Below are 21,518 nucleotides of genomic sequence, written 5' to 3'. Positions count from 1 at the left end.
TGCCCAATCCTCGGACCTTAATCCGATAGAACACTTGTGGGGTGACATCAAAAATGCAGTTTCTGAGGCAAAGCCAACAAATGCCAAAAAATTGGCTGGAATAATAGTTGACAGGTGCCAGAAGTTGGTTGACGCTATGCAGCATAGATGTGAAGCAGTTCTAAAAAACTGTGGGTATACAACTAAATATTAGGTTAGTGATTCACAGAAATGCTAAATCCTCAAAAAAAAAAGAGAGTACATATTGTGAATTTGTAAAGACAAATGCAGACACTGCTATTTTTTGAACAGCCCAATGTTCTTTTTCTTTTGTTATTTTTTGTAAAGTAGTTAAAAATTATATTACATTTTTCTTCATGTTTTGAATTAGAAAACAGTATGCAATGTTCCCAATGCATGGAAATAAAAACTAGTATAGAGATTTTGTGTGTAACTCATGCTTTTGAACACACTGCTATTATTTTGGACACTACAGAGTATAAATAAATATATATATTTATATAATTACAACTTTATGGACATGAACCGATCTGCCCTTATGATGCAAAGCTACATTCTGAATTCTAGAAACCTCGGGATTTTCAGAGCCTTTAAAATATATTCCAACCCCGTGAACTTTTCCATATTTTTTCACGTTACACCTACAAACTTAATTGTATTTTATTGGGATTCTATGTGATATATCATCACAATGTAGCAAGTATTTATGAAGTGTAAAGGAAATGATACATGGTTTTATAAATGTTTTAAAAATATTAATCTGAAAATTGTGATGTGCATTTGTATTTATCCCCCTGAGCTAGTATTTTATCAGACTACCTTTTCGCTGCAATTACTGCTGCAAGTCTTTTGGGGTCTGTCTCTACCATAAAAAGCTATGGTCAACAAGGTTTTTGTGGTCACCTCCTTCATGTGGTCTGGATTGGTAGTTGTACCCATCAAAAAAAAATAACTTGATCCAGAAAGCAACAGCCAATGTTTATCCAGCGATGAGATTAAAATAAATTTGCCATCTAATTTTATGACATGTCATCTAGATGGACCTTTGTGCAGCTTCTAATACTGGTGTTCCGCACCCTAGAATGTTAGCATTAGGCTCTGTTCACATCTTGCTCTCTGTTCCACAACAGAAGCCAGTCATGCTGTCATATCCTGTTCACTTATCATGGGATCTACTGAGTTCTGTGGGATGTGCGACATAAGCTCTAAAAGACAACCCATCACTTGCCATAAATATGTAATTTTTACCTGGTCTGAATCCTGCTATTCGGCCAAATTTGAAACTGATTTTATTTATTTTTTGTTCTTGTGCCTTTCCATTCTCCGGCTATAGCCCCTCTTTGTCACGCAAGGTGAGGGAAGGACCAAGTGTACAACGACGGTAAGAGGGGGAAGGGAGCCCAATAACTAGGGAAAGGGGGAGTGAAGACCCCTATGCAGATCTAATGTCACCCTGACTACCCCAACGTCCCTATATACACGGGGTGAACACTAGTCAGGACCCACTGTAACTAAAGACAACAATGTAAACAAACAAAGGGGATACACCAGAGAGATAACGCCAACTGTCCTCCAAGGGAAGTCCAAGAAGAATCTAGCCAACTATTAGTACTCCAGGCATGGACAAAGGAACATAGAACTATCACCGGCTACCCTCTGGAGACACTGAGTTTTTAACTACCAAGCAAGGGTGTGTCAATTAGCAGTAGAAGGTGGAGGTCGCTGCTGGGTCCTAAAGGAAGAAAGATATCACTATACTACAGAGATGAGAGGATCAAAAAGGCATCTGCAATGCCAAGCGCAGTGACCTTCTACAGCCAGATCCAGAGCAACTGTTTGTCACACTTGATGCACCCGTAACACTCTTCCTTACATGTACAGTTCATTGTGAAACTATTTGGCCCCCTTGAACTTTTCTACCTTTTGCCACATTTCTGACTTCAAACATAAAGATATAAAATTCTAATTTTTTGGGGAAGAATCAATAACAAGTGGGACACAATCATGAAGTGGAATGAAATTTATTGGATATTTTAAACTTTTTTAACAAATTAAAAACTGAAAAGTGGGGCTTGCACTATTATTCGGCCCCCTTGAGATAATACTTTGTAGCGCCACCTTTTGTTGCGATTACAGCTGCAAGTCGCTTGGGGTATGTCTCTATCAGTTTTGCACATCAAGAGGCTGAAATTCTTGCCCATTCTTCCTTGCAAAACAGCTCGAGCTCATTGAGGTTGGATGGAGGGCGTTTGTGAACAGCAGTTTTCAGCTCCTTCCACAGATTCTCGATTGGATTCAGGTCTGGACTTTGACATTCTAACACCTGGATACGTTTATTTTTTAACCATTCCATTATAGATTTTGCTTTATGTTTGGGATCATTGTCTTGTTGGAAGATAAATCTCCGTCCCAGTCTCAAGTCTTTTGCAGACTCCAACAGGTTTTCTTCCAGAATGGTCCTGTATTTGGCTATGTCCATCTTCCCATCAATTTTAACCATCTTCCCTGTCCCTGCTGAAGAAAAGCAGGCCCAAACCATGATGCTGCCACCACCATGTTTGACAGTGGGGATGGTGTTTTGAGGATGATGAGCTGTGTTGCTTTTACGCCAAACATATCCTTTTGCATTATGGCCAAAAACTTTGATTTTGGTTTCATCTGACCAGAGCACCTTATTCCACATGTTTGGTGTGTCTCCCAGGTGGCTTGTGGCAAACTTCAAACGAGACTTTTTATGGATATCTTTGAGAAATGGCTTTCTTCTTGCCACTCTTCCATAAAGGCCAGATTTGTACAGTGTACGACTGATTGTTGTCCTATGGACAGACTCTCCCACCTCAGCTGTAGATCTCTGCAGTTCATCCAGAGTGATCATGGGCCTTTTGGCTGCATCTCTGATGAGTCTTCTCCTTGTTCGAGATGAAAGTTTAGAGGGACGGCCGGGTCTTGGTAGATTTGCAGTGGTCTGATACTCCTTCCATTTCAATATGATCGCTTGCACAGTGCTCCTTGAGATGTTTAAAACTTGGGAAATCTTTTTGTATCCAAATCCAGCTTTAAACTTCGCCACAACAGTATCTCGGACCTGCCTGGTGCGTTCCTTGGTCTTCATGATGCTCTCAGCCCTTGAAACAGAACCCTGAGACTATCACAGAGCAGGTGCATTTATACGGAGACTTGATTACACACAGGTGGATTCTATTTATCATTACCAGTCATTTAGGACAACATTGGATCATTCAGAGATCCTCACTGAACTTCTGGAGTGAGTTTGCTGCACTGAAAGTAAAGGGGCCGAATAATATTGCATTTTCAGCTTTTAATTTGTTAAAAAAGTTTAAAATATCCAATAAATTTCGCTCCACTTCACGATTGTGTCCCACTTGTTGTTGATTCTTCCCCAAAAATTTGAATTTTATATCTTTATGTTTGAAGCCAGAAATGTGGCAAAAGGTAGAAAAGTTCAAGGGGGCCAAATACTTTCACAATGCACTGTAAATCTTGTCTTGTTAGCCAAAGGGGTGTGGTTTCCAAGTCGTCTTTGTGGGGGATTTAGGATTATGAGGATCATGCATCCTTGGACAAGAAAACTAGATTTACTTAAAGGAAAAAAAAAAGGTCCCATATCTCAGGAGTGGAGAAGTGCAGGAACTAAAAAAAAAAAATAATGCCACATTTAAGAGAACAGTGGTAGTCACAACACTTGCATGTAAATCTTGTCTTGTTAGCGAAGGGGGCGTAGTCCTCAACTCTTCTTTGTGGGAGTTTTTGAAGATCACGCCTCATTGGCTAACAAGACTAGATTTAAATGCCTGGAAGTAGGGGCCATATCTCAGAAATGGAGAGGAGCAGGAACAAAAAAACAACCGCCATATTCAGGAGAACAGCTGCAATTACACCAGGTAAATATGGCATATTTCTGCTTCTCTTGGACTGGATGATGCAGATAGAAGCATAGCGTAACATGTGTGAATGATATGGGGCATATTTCCCTTTAAATTACAAATCAGAGCGTCATCATTTAGCATGGGCCAGTATGATTTATCATTATACGCAATAAGCCTCTTAAGCGTCTAAGCTCAGCCTCATACATGATGCAGCATACAATGTGCTTCTGTCTCAGGGCTCATTTTCCTAAATGTGGCAGAACTGGGCTTCATTACTGCAATGAGCCCTATGGCCGCACTCACTGCATCTCTGCGCTAATCACTTAGACTCGTGTCACCTCCTGGCTGAGTTTTTAATGCATCCTTGTGGCCATACTTTTTTCGCTCATTTGATGTGTCTGTTGCACTTTTCGGGGTCTACAGACCACCGCAGGGGAGTGGGTGCATAAATGCAATTTATAATAAATTCATTCCTTTTGAAATCTGGAATCAAAGGGTTAAAAAGTGAAACCCGGATAAAAAACCTGTAGGCTGGCAGTGATCGGCAGATTGTTAGTAAAGCCCTTCAGCGTGGAGGTTTTATTAGATTATGCTTTTAACTGTTTTATTTACAGATGATTCAGTGTAGAGGATCATTTCTCACTGCGCTCCACGTTTACGCGACTTTACTTTGCCCTCTGGTGGCGGCATTGGTTATACAATCAGATACCATGCCATCTCCTGGAAATGCACAGCACATTTTAGTGTAAAACTTTCACTGTTTCGAGTATTTTCTTATGTTTAGATTTAGTGTAGATTTATTTTTATGCAGATCTGAGTGAAGCCATAAAACGTCTTCACATTTTTCTGTGTAACACATGCAGAACAGTTAGTGAACGTGAATGAATATACAGTCAAGCGTTAGGTTGTAGAATTGTATAGATGACTGGCTGATTCATTATTGCATTTGCACCTGTTTTTTGTCGGGTTTTTAGTTTTTTTTGCGCTTTTTTTTTCATGCCAAATACATTTTTCCCTTTTGCACCTTTTTTTTTTAATCTATTCTATATGTGGTCGATTGTTTGTATTTTTTAGGTTGTCACTATGGGTGGGGTTTAAGGTTTACAGTTATTTTTGCCTGATTCATCCATCATTTGTAACTTTTAAAAAAGTTGCAAAATTGGATCTTGGAGCGATTTCATGTACTCCAGAACTTTTTGCGCAACTTTGGCAACCTTTTGCGAAACGTACAACTTTTTTGTTGCTAAAAAAGAAAAAAAAACATCTTTTTTTACTCTACACAAAATTAAGGGACCGCATGCATTTTTTTGATGAATTTTGCGCAAATAAATAGTATTAGTGAATACACAAAAAAGAGAAAAGTGACGTAAAAAAATCGCAATTTATGAATCAGGCCTGAAGGGTCTGATCAGAACATTTACATTGCTCATACACTTTCGACAAAACTCAGCTGAACCCATTGAGTTGGAAGACATAGCTGTTGTGATGCGTATGGTCACGGGTAGGTTGTAGGCCCGTAAATTATGTCGGGATGCAGCTCCTAAGCCGTCCATTTGGCCATGCAGGTCATAAGAAGCTGAGTAAAATGATACCTTGATATCTGAGATCTGATGTCTTATTCCTGAGAAATCCACTTTTTTCATAATATGTAAATGAGCTGTTAAGATCTATGGGCCGGACATAGATCTCCCTGAGAATCTGCCTCCAGAGATTTTTTTAAATAAAAGGGGGTGTTACCAGTGTGAAAAAAGGAGATCCGGAGAACAGACTGTCAGTCAATACATGTCTCACACTGGTAATGCCTCCTTTGTGCCTGTAGAGGCATTTAAGGATTCTGACAGTTTTGTTACAGACCTTTAAATTAATATTCCAGCCTAAAATCTGAAAACAAATAGTTATATACGGTATGTTCTGCTTCATGGTCTCCTGTTCTTGTTTACAAGTTTTACTGCTTTGCCAGAACTTGGCATTAATATTTTCTGTTATCTGCCCTCAGTTGACCAGGAATACTACTTCCAAGATAAATACTTGTTTTATCGGTTTCTTGACGATGAACATGAAGATTTGCCTCTGCCGACAGATGAAGAGAAAAGGGAAAGTGAGGAAGACCTCCAGGATACCCTTCTTCTCTTGTCCCAAATAGGACCTGATGCGCACATGAGAATGATTCTAAGAAAACCGTAATTTTATTTCTTGCTTCATAGTTGTTGTTTTTATTGCTTTGTTGTTTTACTTGTTTGATATAATATACAGCTAAGTAAACATGGTGGATAATATCTAGAACTATGTTTAATGTAGTATCTTTCATCAAAAATGAATCTCATATTTTAGTCTTAACCTCATCTTCTAGTCTCCACCACGGCTCCAGGTGTCTGTTATTGTCTGCAGTAGTGACCCACATTGACAACACTGCAGCCAATCAGTGACCTCAGCGGCTCTGCCCGAACTTACTGACTGCAGCATCGACATAACCTCAGCGCTACAGGCAATAACAGACACCAGGAGCTGCGGCCTAGTCTCAGCTCTGGACCTGGGACACAACTTTCCTGAGAACTTTTTTTCAGGAAGGATGCATCATTAGGTACTGATCCTCCTATGATTTGCCAATTTTGGCACGTTTCGGTCTCAACATTATTTATTGTTTTTTTTTTTTAATGCTTAAAAAAAAAAGGAAAGCAGACATAGTCGAACATAAGAAGAAATAAGTAAAAAAATTAGGAAATTAGCATTAATAAGAACTATCAAGAAGGAGGAAGCCAGTATAAGTGCCGGTGGGTTCAGAGAACAACACAATTGTGGACTCAACCGAGGTCCTATAGTGACACAGACAAAAAAGGCCAAAAGTAACGAGACAGGAAAGCTTCGAGATTGTCCTATAGCAGTATCAGACTTGTCAGAAGAAAGCATGGACTATGAAAAGTAAGAAGAGAAGAAAGTTCACGGCAAAAAGGGTGGACGGCGTCCATCTTGGAACCTGGGATAGCAATGTTTTTAATGGAGAATAGCATAGTAAACTATTTTTGGCAGGTCTTTCATGGGGCAGACCCATTTCAGGTTCAATAATTACTTGCACATTTTATGTCTCCACTTCTCAGGCCTGGCCAACGGACGGCAGACGACCTAGAAATTATTTTTGAAGAACTTATTCACATCAAAGCCTTATCTCATCTCTCCACCACGGTTGGTCACCTTCAGTTTTTCCTTGAGCATTTTCTTCCTTTAGTTATGTGTGGTCTGTTTTATGGCAATGCTGGTAAGAAACAACTCCCCGGACATAGATTTATTACTGTTGTGTTCTTCCTTGAAGGTCAAACGGGAACTGGCTGGATTTTTAATCTTTGAATCTCACCCAAAGGCGGGAACAGTATGTAAGTAATTCTACTTAGGAATACTTTTAAGAAGGGACTAAGTGATACTTATTGGAAGAAACAAAAGAAAATAAGAATTTAAAGTGTCTCACACACCGATGTTAGATTTAGATACTAAATAAACTTGACCCCAAATTACTCAAATTTCTTCTGTTTTTATCATTATTAGATATTTTTAAAGAAGTTATCCACTACTTATACATTGATGACCTTAGGATAGGTCATCAATGTCTGATACGCCGGGGTTCGACATAGGGTAGCCCCGCCGATCAATTAATATCGGTGTCGGCGGTGGAGGCCGCCAGCCGGAAGTGCTCACTTGCCGAGCTGCTACACATCCGCCTCCTATTGATTTCCATAGGAGGTGGATGTGCGGTACCAAGCCCCGGCCACTGTTGACGGAGCAGCTCGGCAAGTGAGTATTTCCGTCCGCCAACACAGATAACAGCTGATCGGCGAGGGTGCCGGACCTTGGCCGATCAGACATTGATGACCTGTCCTAAGGTCATGAATGTAAAAGTAGTGGACAACCTCTTTAACATCATGTACAATGCAAAATTTGGTAAAAAAAGATCTCGCCTATTTACCCTAGTCTGGGCTGTATAGTGCAAGCAAAAGCAATTACTATATCATTCACCATACCTGGCATCTTTCTTTATCTTGCCGCTGCCTCCATTTACCTGTTTTGTGGCCCCTTCTCTTTTTGTCCAAAATATCCTCCATATTGGCATGAGGAGCAGCGCTGTGATAGACTGAACCGTGCTCTCTCTGGATGGATACGGGCTACCATCAGGGCAACATAAAGAAGGACACCAGCTATGGTGACTAAACATCAGAAACGTCAAGTCATATTTAATGTTGGGTGGACAGTCACTTTAAAGTGGTTATGCAGTTGTTAAAAGTTGATACCCTATCCTTATAGTCCATTCAAGGGTTATTCCCAAAATAGCAATTTATCTCCTATCCATAGGACAGAAGTTAGCTTGTTGATTGAAGAGGTTTGACCACTGGGACTCACTCCTATCGCGAGAATGGGGCTCTTCAGCCCCATCTTGAATGGAGTGGAGGTGCCGATGCCCAATCTTTGCTTCATTGTTTGGCTGCACTTGGCTTTCTCCGGTAGTCCGAAAAACAATTAATGAAGCAAAGTTTGAGCATGGGCACCTCTTTTTAATTTTAGACAGAGCTCTGCAGAGCCACATTCTTGGGATTCTGCCAGAGAAGGACATGTACTGCTCTCTTCTATTCATGACTGACCTGTCGATAATGAATTGAGTGGAGTTTGGGCATTTGCACCTTCACTCCATTCAAGATGAGGCTCTAGATCGCTGAGGGTCCAAGTGGTCAACCCCCTCAGTGATCAGCAAGTTAACACCTATCCTATGGGTAGGAGATAATTTGCTATTTTGGGAATTTCCCTTAAATGTTCTACTTTAGGAATAGTCTATTGATTTATAACAATTGGATAACCACCAGCGACTATCAAGTTACTTGCAATTTTGGGAATAACCCTTTAATATTAGATCAGTGGGATTTCTCCCTCTTCACACCCTTCAAATCAGTTGCAATATCCAGACTAGCCCTTAGTATATTTCCCTTCGAGCAGCTGATTGGTAGAGGTGTCGAGAGCTGGACACCACCAATCTAATATTGGTGACCTATCCTTTGGAAAGGCTGACATTTTTAAACTGTTGGATAAATCGGAAGGTGCACTCACTGAGAAAGAGTCTGTAAAGCTGTTTTTAGTAAGAAGTGGGCAGTAAAGAAACACATGGTGATCGGCTGTCATTACCAAGGCCAGAGCAGGGTATGTAGAGTATTCCATAGTGGCCATTCAATAATAGTAGTAGCCGTTCTGTGCAGCAATTTGACGCTCTGACTAACAGAGGAGAGGGGTTATGATTAAGGGGATCCCAGTTATTACATCTGCACTACTAGGTCATATGGAGGAGGGTTGTCCTGGCAAAACTTTTTGCAAAGTTTCCAATTAATTGATATGGTTTGTTTTTTCCACCAGTGTTTAATCAAGGAGAAGAAGGGACTTCCTGGTACATCATCTTAAAAGGATCAGTCAATGTGGTCATCTATGGGAAGGTACTGCGCCTTCTGACATATTACACAATCTCACAGCAGATAGCATCAAATGTGATGTCACGTAAAATAAAACAAAATAAAACTATATCTGTTAGGGAAGGTACTGGCAATGTCAGGGTCAAGTATGTGCAGCTGGGAAATGTAAGTCTTAATGTTCAGTGATATTGTGATATATTATAGTATCTCCTGAATGAAAGAAGTTTATATGAACCCTTATCCAGGCTACATTAATGGAGGTCTAATGAAGGTCATGCCATATTTAAAGGAGTTGTCCAATCTTTGGGTACAAGATTGCAGTCACTCTATGTGATTCCTCACAGTGTGTGCATTGCACGCTGTCAGGATTCTCCGGTGATGGGAGAGAGCAGTCAAATGATCGCAAGTATGCGATTTGCATACGTACGGCCACATTTCGACAAGACATGTCCGGCCTGGTTCAATACACTTGCATTGCACATCTAGTTGGCATGTGACCACATGTATGCAAATCACAGACTTGCGGTCATGTACCCGCCACTCCGGCACCCGAGAAACCTCACAGTGTGCAGTGCGCTCGATATGAGGATTGACAAGACTGCAGTCACGTAGAGTATCTGCAGACTTGTAGCCTAAGGCCAAACGACCCATTTAAGAGGAAAAAATATGTATTCTTAGTAAATCACAGACTTCACATGAAAAATAATAATAATTAAATTCTAATGGTAATTTACAGGCCAGCTGCATACCTTCCATTGAGATATGCCATTGTGCTTTTTTTTCTACTTTTTACTCCAAGATGTTGTCTAATCTGCTCTGTGACACATGCACATCACTTTATAAAACTTCACCAGGATTTGGACACATTTATAGATGTGACTTCTTTAAAATTGCTAAATTTTTCCACAATGTCACTTAGTAGGTGAGTGGCATAAAATTCGAGGAAACATCTTTATGTATATTTTAAGATGCAACAAAGTGATTAATCCCCATGTGCAATTTTTTAAAAATTGTCTGATAAAACGGCAATGTTGCCTCCGGCAAAACTGACTTCAGAGATATCGCATATGATGAATTCCCCCTGTAGCGTTTTCCTGCAGCCAACATTGTGGGGATCTCACTGTATAGATATTTTTACAGTTCTGCCTAGTGGTGGCTGCCAGCGTTTTATCATTATATTGTATGACTGGGGGATTTAAAACCCTATAAATGAAAAATAACCCCTGTAAAGAAAAGAATAAAGAGTTATGGTGGGCATTAAAGGGATTGTCCAGGCTTGGGGCACGGTCACTGTCTACAGTCACTCTATGTGACTGCAGACTTGTAAATCCTCACAGCTCGCAGTGTGCGCAGTCAGGATTCGCCAGCACAGGGAGTAGGCGGACCCTGGATCACAAGTATGCAATTTGCATACATGCTGTCACATACCAACTAGACGTGGCCGGAAAATGCAAATCATATGATAGCCTGTTCCCTGCACCAATACCGGAGAATCCTGACAGCGCGCACTGTCCACATAGAATAACTGCAGACTTGAACGCCAAGCCAGGACAACCCCTTTAAAGTGTAACTGTCAAACGTAGATAAGAAACTTTGAATTATATCTTACTAGAGAAAAACACCTCTTTCCCCACCTATCTGTCCCCCATCTCCTGCGCTGTTTATTTGCTTTTAATTCAGTGCTTCAGATCTGTCCTCACTGAGGGATCAGATTACAGCTGCTACCTGTAGAAGTCTATGGGGAGAAGAGATAGAAGGAGAAGAGGCAAAAGCAAGAAACACACAGGGTAACTGCTGTAGATTCTAGTGACTAAAGTATACATATGGGAAAACTGTTAATAGAAGTCATACAATGGCCAGAAGATAGAGATATTCCTCATGGAAACAGGAGAACCGCTCTGTGCACATGTCCATTTATCTTTTCCGTTTGTCTGTTCCATTTAGAGCAGATAACCGGAGTTCGCAGCATACGAAAGCAGAGGGGCCCCGATAATTTATTTGGGGTTCGTGTGGTTTCTGTTTGTGGTTTACACTTAGAACTGGAGAAAAAAGTCTTGCATGTAGAAATGTGTTCTTCCATTCTAAAAAATAAATAACAAATGGAAATCAGATGGAACCCATAGGGGTAAGTATTCATCTATAAAGATTACACAATAAACATCTTATCCAAAAAGCAAGTGTAGTTGTAATCATGAAAAGTTTATTGTACTGGTGGGTTTATTAATATTAAACCATATTGGTATCATTGAAACACCCACCATACACTCACTTCAGGATAATAAAAGTGACATTGTCAATATCTATATAGAACGCTTACCCATGGTAGTTATTTGCTGCATAGACCAGGAAGAAGACCAATTACGTGGTGTAAGGTGGCTACTGGTCGTGTAGTCGATGGGAGGTGTGTGTCACAGGGATGGCTGGTCTTTGTGATGTAACCCGGAGTGTTTCTCTAGTGCATGTCGCACTAAGAGGACTAATTGGTGCACCTGGGAGCCGGGTTACGGGTAGTTTAGAGAGATGGGCGGGTTTAGCTACCCACATACCTCTCCTCTGGGTGTGGTTAACAGCCTATATAATGGAGGCTGTGTTTGGAGGGAGAAGGCCTACTGTGTGTTGTCTCCAGACTGAGCTGTGTGCTGGATGCTTACCAGCCTGTGTGACCACAGGTCCGGTTTACCAGAGACTTTGCTTAAAGGACTGTTCTCATTTTCTTTTGCCTGGACTAAAGGCTGTTTGTTTGCATTTTGCTTTGGACGGTTTATGAAGTTAATAAACCGCTATGGACATTTAAAGCAACATGCCTCCTGTTTGCTTCTCATCGCACCTGAGTGAGTACAATCCCTACAGCGAGTTTCGCAGTATCTTTTCCAAAAGCTTTTTCAAAAGCACAGCCTTATTCTGAAAAGTCACCTGAAGATGCAGTTACGTTTTGATTTTAATAAAGAAGTAGTAAATCTGTTGGCTTTCTCAGACACATTACATCCCATTGTTTATTTTCACCCCTCATTAGGTAATAATAATGTTCACTAATGCAACTATGTGTAAGTCATCACGAAGCGGACTTCCAACATGTCTTATGTGATAATCAATGCTGCCATTACCTTAGTAAGTGCTTTGATATTCATGATTTCTCTGTATTCTTTATTCCAGGGTGTGGTTTGTACCCTACATGAAGGAGATGACTTTGGCAAGTTGGCTTTAGTGAACGATGCCCCACGAGCAGCATCAATTGTTCTGCGAGAAGACAACTGCCATTTCCTAAGGGTGGACAAAGAGGATTTCAACAGAATCCTGCGTGTACGGTTTAACTTTATCAATTCTAACAGTAATATGATAGTAGTAATATAGAAGGAGATTAAGAATAGATTATTGTAAGTAAATCAACATTAGCCCTAAGTTTTTCTTTCTTTTCAAGGCAGCAAATCCACCTAAGGCCAAGTTCACACGTTCAGTATTTGGTCAGAATTTTACATCAATATTGTAATATATTACATGTAATATTTTGTAAGTCAAAACCAAGAGTGATTTTGATTGTTCCACTCCTGGTTTTGGCTTACAAATGCTGATGTAAAATACTGTCCAAATACTGAACGTGTGAACGTGGCCTTGCTGAGTAGTTAGTCCTTCTAAAATCATGACTTTATACCATGAATTTTTAAGCTGGCCATAAATTTGGCTGATGTCTCCCGACTCTCCCATACACATTGACGCTCAGCTCGGCCGAGCATTTTAGGCTATATTCCCACAATGAGCTTTTGGTGAGTTTTTGATGTTACAGATTTTCTGCACCTATTAGGTTACTTGCATCTTTCATTCAATTTTTTTTTTCGTGTGTTTTTATCGCATTTTTTATGCTGCAATTTTTGTCTCTTTTTGGTGTATCCTGTTTTAAATAAAGCTGCTTTATTTTTGATACTTCCTGGTATTTGGCTTTGAAAAAACGTTATTGATATTGTCATATACAGATTACATGCATTTTCGATGTGTTTCCATCGCGTAGGCACACTAAAAACGCAAAAATACGCAACGTCAAAAATTCATCGTGGGCACACAGCCTTAAAGGGGTTGTCTGGTGCAAATTGATAAGTCTGAAGTCACTCTGTGTGACTGCAGACTTCTGAATCCCCCCAGCGCAGGCACTGTGCACTGCAGGGATTCGCCGGTTTCTAAATCGGGATCGGAAGGTATGTATGACTTATACATACCCCCGGCCAGCAGGTGCAGCCTCGCTTCCATATACACTCCGGTTCCGGGTTAGATACCAGAGAATCCCCACAGCGGACAGTGCGTGCACTAGGGGGATTCATAAGTCTGCAGTCCCACAGAGTGACTACAGACTTATCAATTTGGACCGGACAACCCCTTAAATGTGTTCTCTGTGATAGCCGCATCTGGCAACAGGTTATCTCCTTACCGACCAAAAGGATTCACCATTGAAATTCCCATTGAAATTCCTATTGCCGGATCCTTCTCTTCCCCAACATCATCTGTAGGGGAAGAGTTTGGCGTGGTATCTGCTGACATTACACATGGTCAGCCGATACCACCAAAATCAATGGGTTCCGATGACTTTTATCTAATGTGTATGGGGTCCTTTAGACTTTGCTCACATTTGCGTCCTTCAGACACGTTTTTCTGCTCTGTCATAGTCCCATTGCAAACACCGTAGACTATAATGCCATTCATCAGGTTTCCAGTATGGTGTCCGTCATTTTACTGGAAAAATTAGTGGACGGAATCTGCGACACAGGATTTGAACGTAACCTTAGAAATCTAAAATTTTAAATGATAACATTTTAAAGTCAAACTATGTGTGACCGTCTAGTTTTTGCTGTTTTTCACATGGTCTTAATTTGCTCTTTCTTCTCCTTTTAATTTGAAACTTTTTTAAAGTCTATTTCATAAAGAAAAAAGAAGACAAAAACATACGTTTGTCAATGCGGGCGTGGTTCGTTCGAGGTTTCCAAATGTTGTCGGATGATTCATCAATTCCGACTTTTTTACATATTGTTTGTAATTTAGTCTCTTTTCCTGGAGTAATTTTATGTACACAGTTTTGTATCAATTTTACACCATTTTGCCAAACACGTGACTTTTTGCGATAAAGATTCGCAAACCAGGTTAAAGATAAAAATAAAGCGAATTTTCATGTTCCCTATGGTGATTGCACAAGTAAATAAATATATACACTTGGACACTGGGAAAATGGGTCAAAATGTACTAAAATAATTTGGTTAAAGTATTTCTAAATATTGGGTACAGCTCCGGTGCAGGCGAATTACCTATTTAGGGGATCATAAAAAAATAGAGGAAATAGTCTATATAACTAGAAGTACATCACAAAGTATGTGCAAACTCCTGAAAGCTGCACGGCTCCAGTGTACAGGAGTGTAGCTGGGGAAGAAGAGGTAGTGAGGGTTTGTGCACCACGTGCCAGGCCAGGGCCAAAAATCCACTCTGCCTTAGTCAGGGTATTTATACCGGGCTTAGGACATTAGACAGAATATTTTCTTTGTGGTACAGAAAAGCCTCTACTAATTCTTTTGTCTAAAATGTGGTTTTGAAATATAAATTTTGTATAATTTTTAGGATGTTGAGGCGAATACAGTAAGGTTGAAGGAACATGACCAGGATGTCTTGGTGTTGGAGAAGATCCCATCTGGTCAACAAGCATCTGCTCAAGTCACCCAGTCACCTTATAAGTAAGTATTGTGCTTCCATATGGATCCTGTATCCTCCACAAGGTTTTTTTTTTTAAGGGAATTTGTCTCCTAGACCGATCTTTTAAAGTTCGGGCAACTGCAGAAAAGACATTAGGAACTTTTTTCATCCGGAGATCCAAATGGTGAGGAGATCCATTCTGGCTTCTGTGAACATTTCGCTAAGATATCACATAGCCCCAAGGATTTTTTACACCCTGTTATACCTGCTCTTCCGTAGAAGAATACAGGCTGCCATATATCATGGCCTGTATTCTGCTGATAGACACTTGCAGTACAGGATCAGGATTTTAATTCCCAACCACTGCTCCTACCGGCGATTCAGCTGCTCCACGTCAGCACTCCACTCTGCTCTGTTCATGGGGCGTGACTTCCGACGTCATGCTGATTGACAGCCGGCTTCCCGCAGTTAGGCAGCAGGGAGCAAGCAGTCAATCAGCATGATGTCAGCAGTCACACCACATCAACAGAGCAGAGCAGAAGAGAAGCAGCTGCTCTGTCGACGTGACTTCAGCGGAAGTCCCTGAATCGCCGGCAGGAGCTGTATGTGACCGCCCTGTGTCAGCAGAGATCTCCGCTGAGCACAACAGGCAGGTAGTTAGCAATTTCCTCCCTGTTAGTTCTTAGGCCTGTAGTAAAAAGAACATAAATTGCAAAAATAAGTAAATTTTCCAAATTTTCATTTAATTTAACCCCTTGGCAAAGTATTCCATCAATCCATTCAGCGCTGATGTGTTACATAGCCGGCACCCAAAAATAACTGCTGCGATCTGGCCCAGCTCCGATCGTAGCAGTATAACCCCTTTAAACTGACATTGACATTTAAAAGGCCTCCAAATGGCAGCTGTCACTCCGGAGTTAATCCCTCCCATTTGGTGTGATTGCATGGTGCCAATGGGTTACAGTGGCAGTTGGGTGCCTTCCATGTCTGCCATGGCATTACACCTGTGAAGCCTGCTTGTGGTTGGGCCCCTGCCTGTGGCTGTATAGATGATCAAGAGATTGCAGGTTCAAGTCCCTTAAGGAAACTAATAAAAAAACATTAAAAATATTTTAAAAATATTTACCCCATACAGTGAATGGAGAAATAGAGAAAAAACTTTGAAAGGCGGAATGGCTGTTTTTTGTTAATTGCCATCCAGGGCCGGCCTTAGGGTATATGGCGCCCTGTGCGAAATCCCTCTTGGCGCCCCCCCCCAAAGAAAAAAAATTAAACTCATGTAGGTGAAAACAACAAGTGCATTTTTTATTAATCAAATGATCAAGTAATAACAAGCAACAAAAGTTGAAAAGTTTTAAAGCCGCCACCACGATAAGGTAGACTCTTCTGGCAGGGCCCTACTCTAACCTATTAAAATTTTCTTAAAATATCCAATACTCTTTTTAGATATATTTTTATTTAGTTTTCTTTAAGGGAATGTGTCATATACATTTTTTTTTAAAAATGACCAATAATACCACATACAGGGAATACTGCCACACCATGACCAGACCACATATTACCACAACATAGTGACCGAATAATACCACACAGAAGGGGGAAAAACTGCCACACCATGACCAGACCACATATTACCACCACATTACTAATATTACCACCACATTACTAATATTACCATAAGTGTCATTATGCACGGGAGCTCTATACATGGTATGTATAATGTAAGTGTCCAGGTAATCTAGTGATCACCAGTGACATTATACACAGGAGCTCTGTATATAGTGTCAGTGTACAGGTAATACAGTGATCATCAGTGACATTATACACAGGAGCTCTGTATATAGTGTCAGTGTACAGGTAATACAGTGATCACCAGTGACATTATACACAGGAGCCCGGTACATAGTATATAGTGTAAGTGTACATGTAATACACTGACTCACTGGTGACGTCTCTAGGTGAAGTCCTTCAGCTACGCTTTTCTCCTTCATCCAGCACAGACCGCCATTACGTCTTCCAGCCAGGACTCGTCTCTGCATAAAATAACACAGTTATCTAGAGCACATTCCCCAACTTCTACATTACGCAGCTGAATACAGACGTGTATCCACCATCAATATATGGTTAGTTATTATACAACCTACCATTCCAAATATAAATTGTAATCCACCACGGTGCCCCCATTAACTGTAAATAGGCACTTAATATATAATTTAATTAGAACCTCTACTCTTTCCGCCAATTTGTTACCAGTTACACTCCTGCATCCGCAACGCCCCCTACTCTATACTTCCTGCTCCCCGCATTCATTATTTACATGCACCCCCTGCCCCAATTCATTATATCATGTCCTGCTCTCCCCACCCCATCATCATTTACTGTCCCCCACCCCACATTCATTATGTGCAGCTCATTATCCCCCTACTCCCAATTCCCCCATGTGCAGCTCATTTTCTCCCAATTCCCCCATGTGCAGCTCTCACCCCCCCATGTGCACATCTCTCATCCCCCTCCCCCACATGTGCCCCTCTCTCATCCCCCTCCCCCACATGTGCACCTCTCTCATCCCACTCCCCCACATGTGCACCTCTCTCATCCCCCTCCCCCACATGTGCACCTCTCTCATCCCCCTCCCCCACATGTGCACCTCTCTCATCCCCCCCATGTGCACATCTCTCATCCCCCTCCCCCACATGTGCACCTCTCTCATCCCCCTCCCCCACATGTGCACCTCTCTCATCCCCCTCCCCCACATGTGCACACCTCTCATCCCCCTCCCCCACATGTGCACCTCTCTCATCCCCCTCCCCCACATGTGCACCTCTCTCATTCCCCTCCCCCACATGTGCACCTCCCATTCCCCCCACTCCTAGTAAATTGTATTTAAAAAAAAAAAAAAACTTGTTATACTTACCCCCATGCGATCCCTGCAGAATCCTCGTCCAAATCGATGACACCAGGTTCTCCTGACTTCCGGTCATGTGACGGTGCCGTCACATGACCGGAAGTCAGAGAAATCATGACAGAGATGTTCCGGCCCCGGCGCTTAGCATGGGGCCGGGGGCCCCATGAGGAGAGAGACACACAAGAGGGGGGCCCCCAAGGGGGCCCCTACCGGCCGGGCCCCATACTGGAGTCAGGGCAGTCATGCCCTGATGGCGGCCCTGCTGGAGGCTGAAGGGGCCCCCTCTCCCTCGGGGCCCCCGTTCAATGAACCGGCTGCACGGGCGGTAGTTCCGCCCCTGTGTGTGAGGAGGAGAGAGTGCAGCGCGCCCGGGTCCCGGCCGGACATTTCAGAGCAGAGAGGGGGCGCCGGCGCCTGAGCACAGAAGAAACGCTGGGCGCTCCCTCTCTGCTCTTCCATAAGAAAAATACCGACGGGGAGGGAGCCAGCGCAGCGCCCCCCTTCACTCTCAAGTTTGAGGCGCCCTGTGCAGTTGCACAGCTGGCACGCCCCAAAGGCCGGCCCTGTTGCCATCCCTCAAAGAATGTAATAAGAGATCAGAATATTATATTGCCCCAATAGGGATTAATATAGATCAATAAAATGTAATTTTTGGCCAAACCGATCCGTAGAATAAAGTTACCAGGTCATTTGTACTACAAAGTGAACATCGTGAAAAAAAAAAGGACACTTCAGTTTTTTGTCAATTCCACCTTGCTTTGATTTTTTTCTCCATATTTCAGTACATTATATATTAAAGTGAATGGTGTCATTCAAATCTACAACTTTTCCCCCAAAAAAACAAATCCTAACACGCCTACGTTGATTAAAAAATAAATGTACAGCTTTAGGAAGAATGGTAAAAAAAAGCGAAAACGAAAAAAATGAAAATCACCTGGTTCTTTAGAGGTTAATAGGAACCTTTATTGTTTACCTTCAGTGGATAAAGGTCTGCCCATTGTCATGTGATGATCGTTTAGGTGCGCTTCTTGTTACAGATATCACACGTGGGTCTTATAGTGAGCAGTGTAGCTGCGTCTCCATCACATCAACATAGACAGATTTTAACCAATGGCAGATAGGAGTCATTCACACGTCCGATTTTTCTACGTACGAGAAAAGTGGACCGATTATTTTGATCAGAGTTTGGTCCAAGTGTCATCCGTTTTTCTTGTATATTGAGAAATTAAAAAAAAACAAAAAAACATTTTCTCCACCTTCTCCATTGTGACAGTCCGTGAAAATCGGACTGCACTCGGATGTCATCTAAGTGCGGTACGATCTCTTTCATGGACCCACTGACCTTGGATCAAAATTGGAAACGTCTCAATGATTTTCCACTAACCTCTTGGACATGTGAATGACCCCATAGAATATCAAAGATACGAGTTATAGCCGTAAAAATCATGGATGGCACTGGTATCTCAATCTCTGCTCACTTAGCCTCATTGACAGCTCCTCATTGTCCCTCCTTCCTGCTGAGATCTCACCCTGCTTAGCATAAGCTGCCAGTCAGGCTGGGTATGTGAGACTTGGACTCATGAGCTTATGTCACTTTTTAGGCGGACTCATAAAATGCTCATTTTAGTATTAGGATCATGCAGCCATTCTGATATGAATTTTGAAGATAAGTACTCCAGTTTTATCAGGTCTAAGAGATCTATTTAGTAATCTAAGCAGTTTGCACTGTGAAATATAGTAACAGATTCAATTAAAAGAGCCAAATTAAAAATGTTATGTTACATTTCTTTTATCAGTTCACTCTTTTCTCATTTTGCAACTGACAAAGTGTACAAGAAAAGTATTGGTGACATTATGCTTATGGACACTGCAGTTTACTGTGGTGTAATTCTGACCATGTAGTCAGTGACAAGATTACACTGATGGTGCCATGCTTTCATCATGGTATATAATACATGATATCATTGGTTTTCAATATAATCAGATGTTGCCAACAGCTCGGACCTGAGCGCCATGTTCAGCCCCCAAGGCTCTGGTTGGGAGACTGCAATACAGAATTGGCTCTAGGATCATCTGACATTGGGCCTGGATCGGCTCTGCGTTCCTTATTCCTGTGTTCCCTTTTTTGCAATTTTAATAATATTTTCTATATTTTCTAGGTACACTGTGATGTCTGGGAATCCAGAGAAAATTTTGGAACATTTCTTAGAAACGATGCGGCTGGAACCCAGCATGAATGAATCGATAGGTAAAAGTATGGACCGTTACATAAAAAGATGGGTCCTGAGTGTGGAGCCTCGGGTCATGACATTCTTTTATGTGCCCTTTGGGATAGTTCCATGTTCTGCGTGGCATATTCTGGGTGGATTCCCATTTCTTAAAACTATTCATAAGATCTAAGTTTCTTTTAAAGCCCTTAAAGGGGTTTTCCGGTTTCAGAAAACGACTGACTCCTGGCTGCCATAAAAAAAAAACTGTGCTTTACTCTCCCTCCCTGGGTCCGGCGCTGAGTCTCCTCCGCTGCTCCCAGTGTCTGTTAGGGCTCGTGCAGACGACTGTTTTAATCGGATGAGTTCTGTGTGTGGTTTTGACGGACTTTGCCCACAAGGAAACGAGGCGCCATCATTCATTTTTTTGTTCATCCGCTGATGATGTCCCTAGTATTATACTTACCAGCTGTCGTCTTCAGCTCTTCCCAGTGCCGCTCCTGTCCAGTGCCGCCATCTTGTAACTGTTGCTTCTCACTGACTGGAAGTCAGAGGTAATGGTCACAAGCTCTCAATGCAAGTCTATGAGATCCTCTTTCTGGCTCTTACATTGAGTTGTGACTTCCATATCAGCCAGCAAACACTGGGGCGATCCGGCAGGTCACAACTTGCAGAAGACAACCGGAGCGGTGCTGCTAAAAGATGAAGACTGCGGACAGTAAGTATAAGACTAGGGACAGGGAACTTGGTTGTACCACTCCAGCGCTGCAATAAAAAAAACGCTGCAGTGGTGCTTTAAAATAACAAAAAAAAAGATCGTCAATGTATCACCAATTATAATTTTTTTATGTCTTGTTCACAATTCGTTTTAGATTCCGCTATAGATGACTTCATAATGATGCATTGCGTGTTCATGCCCAATTGTCAGCTCTGCCCGGCCTTGATGTCTCAGTATCCTTTTTGCATAACATTAGAAGTATTAATTGAACATGAAAATTACCTATATTTTTTATATTTTAGTTAATACTTAGTATTTCAGTGTTTTTTTTTTATGAAATGTTTCATATAAAGCATTACAGAGTAGGAAATAGTCCATAGCTGTCCTGTACCGGATTACATAGGTAAGAGTGACAATGGTGGTGGTGGAGCAAGGTTTTATTCTAGAGATGATTGAACATCCAGCTGTCGTCTTTGATGATAAAATGTTTGTACATGAGTTTAGAAAAGAGATTTACATTTTTCCAGAAGTAGCGCCCCCTGTTGTGTGTGGGTGGTATCTGCTTAGCTGCAGTACCATGGGCAACACTGATTCTTTTTCCATTCTCATGTAACCCTGTTACATTTCTACTATTACAGTTCCTGGTGCAGTATATTTTTGTATTCTGCCTACATTCATATAAATAGTTGACTAAATTTG

At 41.5% G+C, this 21,518-nt stretch overlaps 1 protein-coding gene across 4 annotated transcripts in view; it reads left to right on the top strand.

Annotated features, from left to right (window-relative positions):
- RAPGEF4 (Rap guanine nucleotide exchange factor 4) overlaps window positions 1-21,518 on the top strand; it is a 370,796-nt gene that overhangs the window by 251,029 nt on the left and 98,249 nt on the right. For all 4 annotated transcript variants that reach the window (XM_073646933.1, XM_073646932.1, XM_073646934.1 and 1 more), the window contains 8 exons: window positions 5,884-6,067; window positions 6,983-7,067; window positions 7,195-7,255; window positions 9,273-9,349; window positions 12,479-12,625; window positions 14,918-15,030; window positions 20,054-20,142; window positions 20,974-21,052. In XM_073646933.1, the coding sequence (XP_073503034.1) occupies window positions 5,884-6,067; window positions 6,983-7,067; window positions 7,195-7,255; window positions 9,273-9,349; window positions 12,479-12,625; window positions 14,918-15,030; window positions 20,054-20,142; window positions 20,974-21,052 (835 nt within the window). The remainder of the gene's footprint in view (window positions 1-5,883; window positions 6,068-6,982; window positions 7,068-7,194; window positions 7,256-9,272; window positions 9,350-12,478; window positions 12,626-14,917; window positions 15,031-20,053; window positions 20,143-20,973; window positions 21,053-21,518) is intronic.

The sequence above is a fragment of the Phyllobates terribilis genome, unplaced genomic scaffold (assembly GCF_046119375.1).
Source record: "Phyllobates terribilis strain yellow unplaced genomic scaffold, ASM4611937v1 Scaffold_9__5_contigs__length_417890890, whole genome shotgun sequence".
NCBI lineage: Eukaryota > Metazoa > Chordata > Amphibia > Anura > Dendrobatidae > Phyllobates > Phyllobates terribilis.
This window is presented reverse-complemented; position numbering and strand designations above follow the sequence as displayed.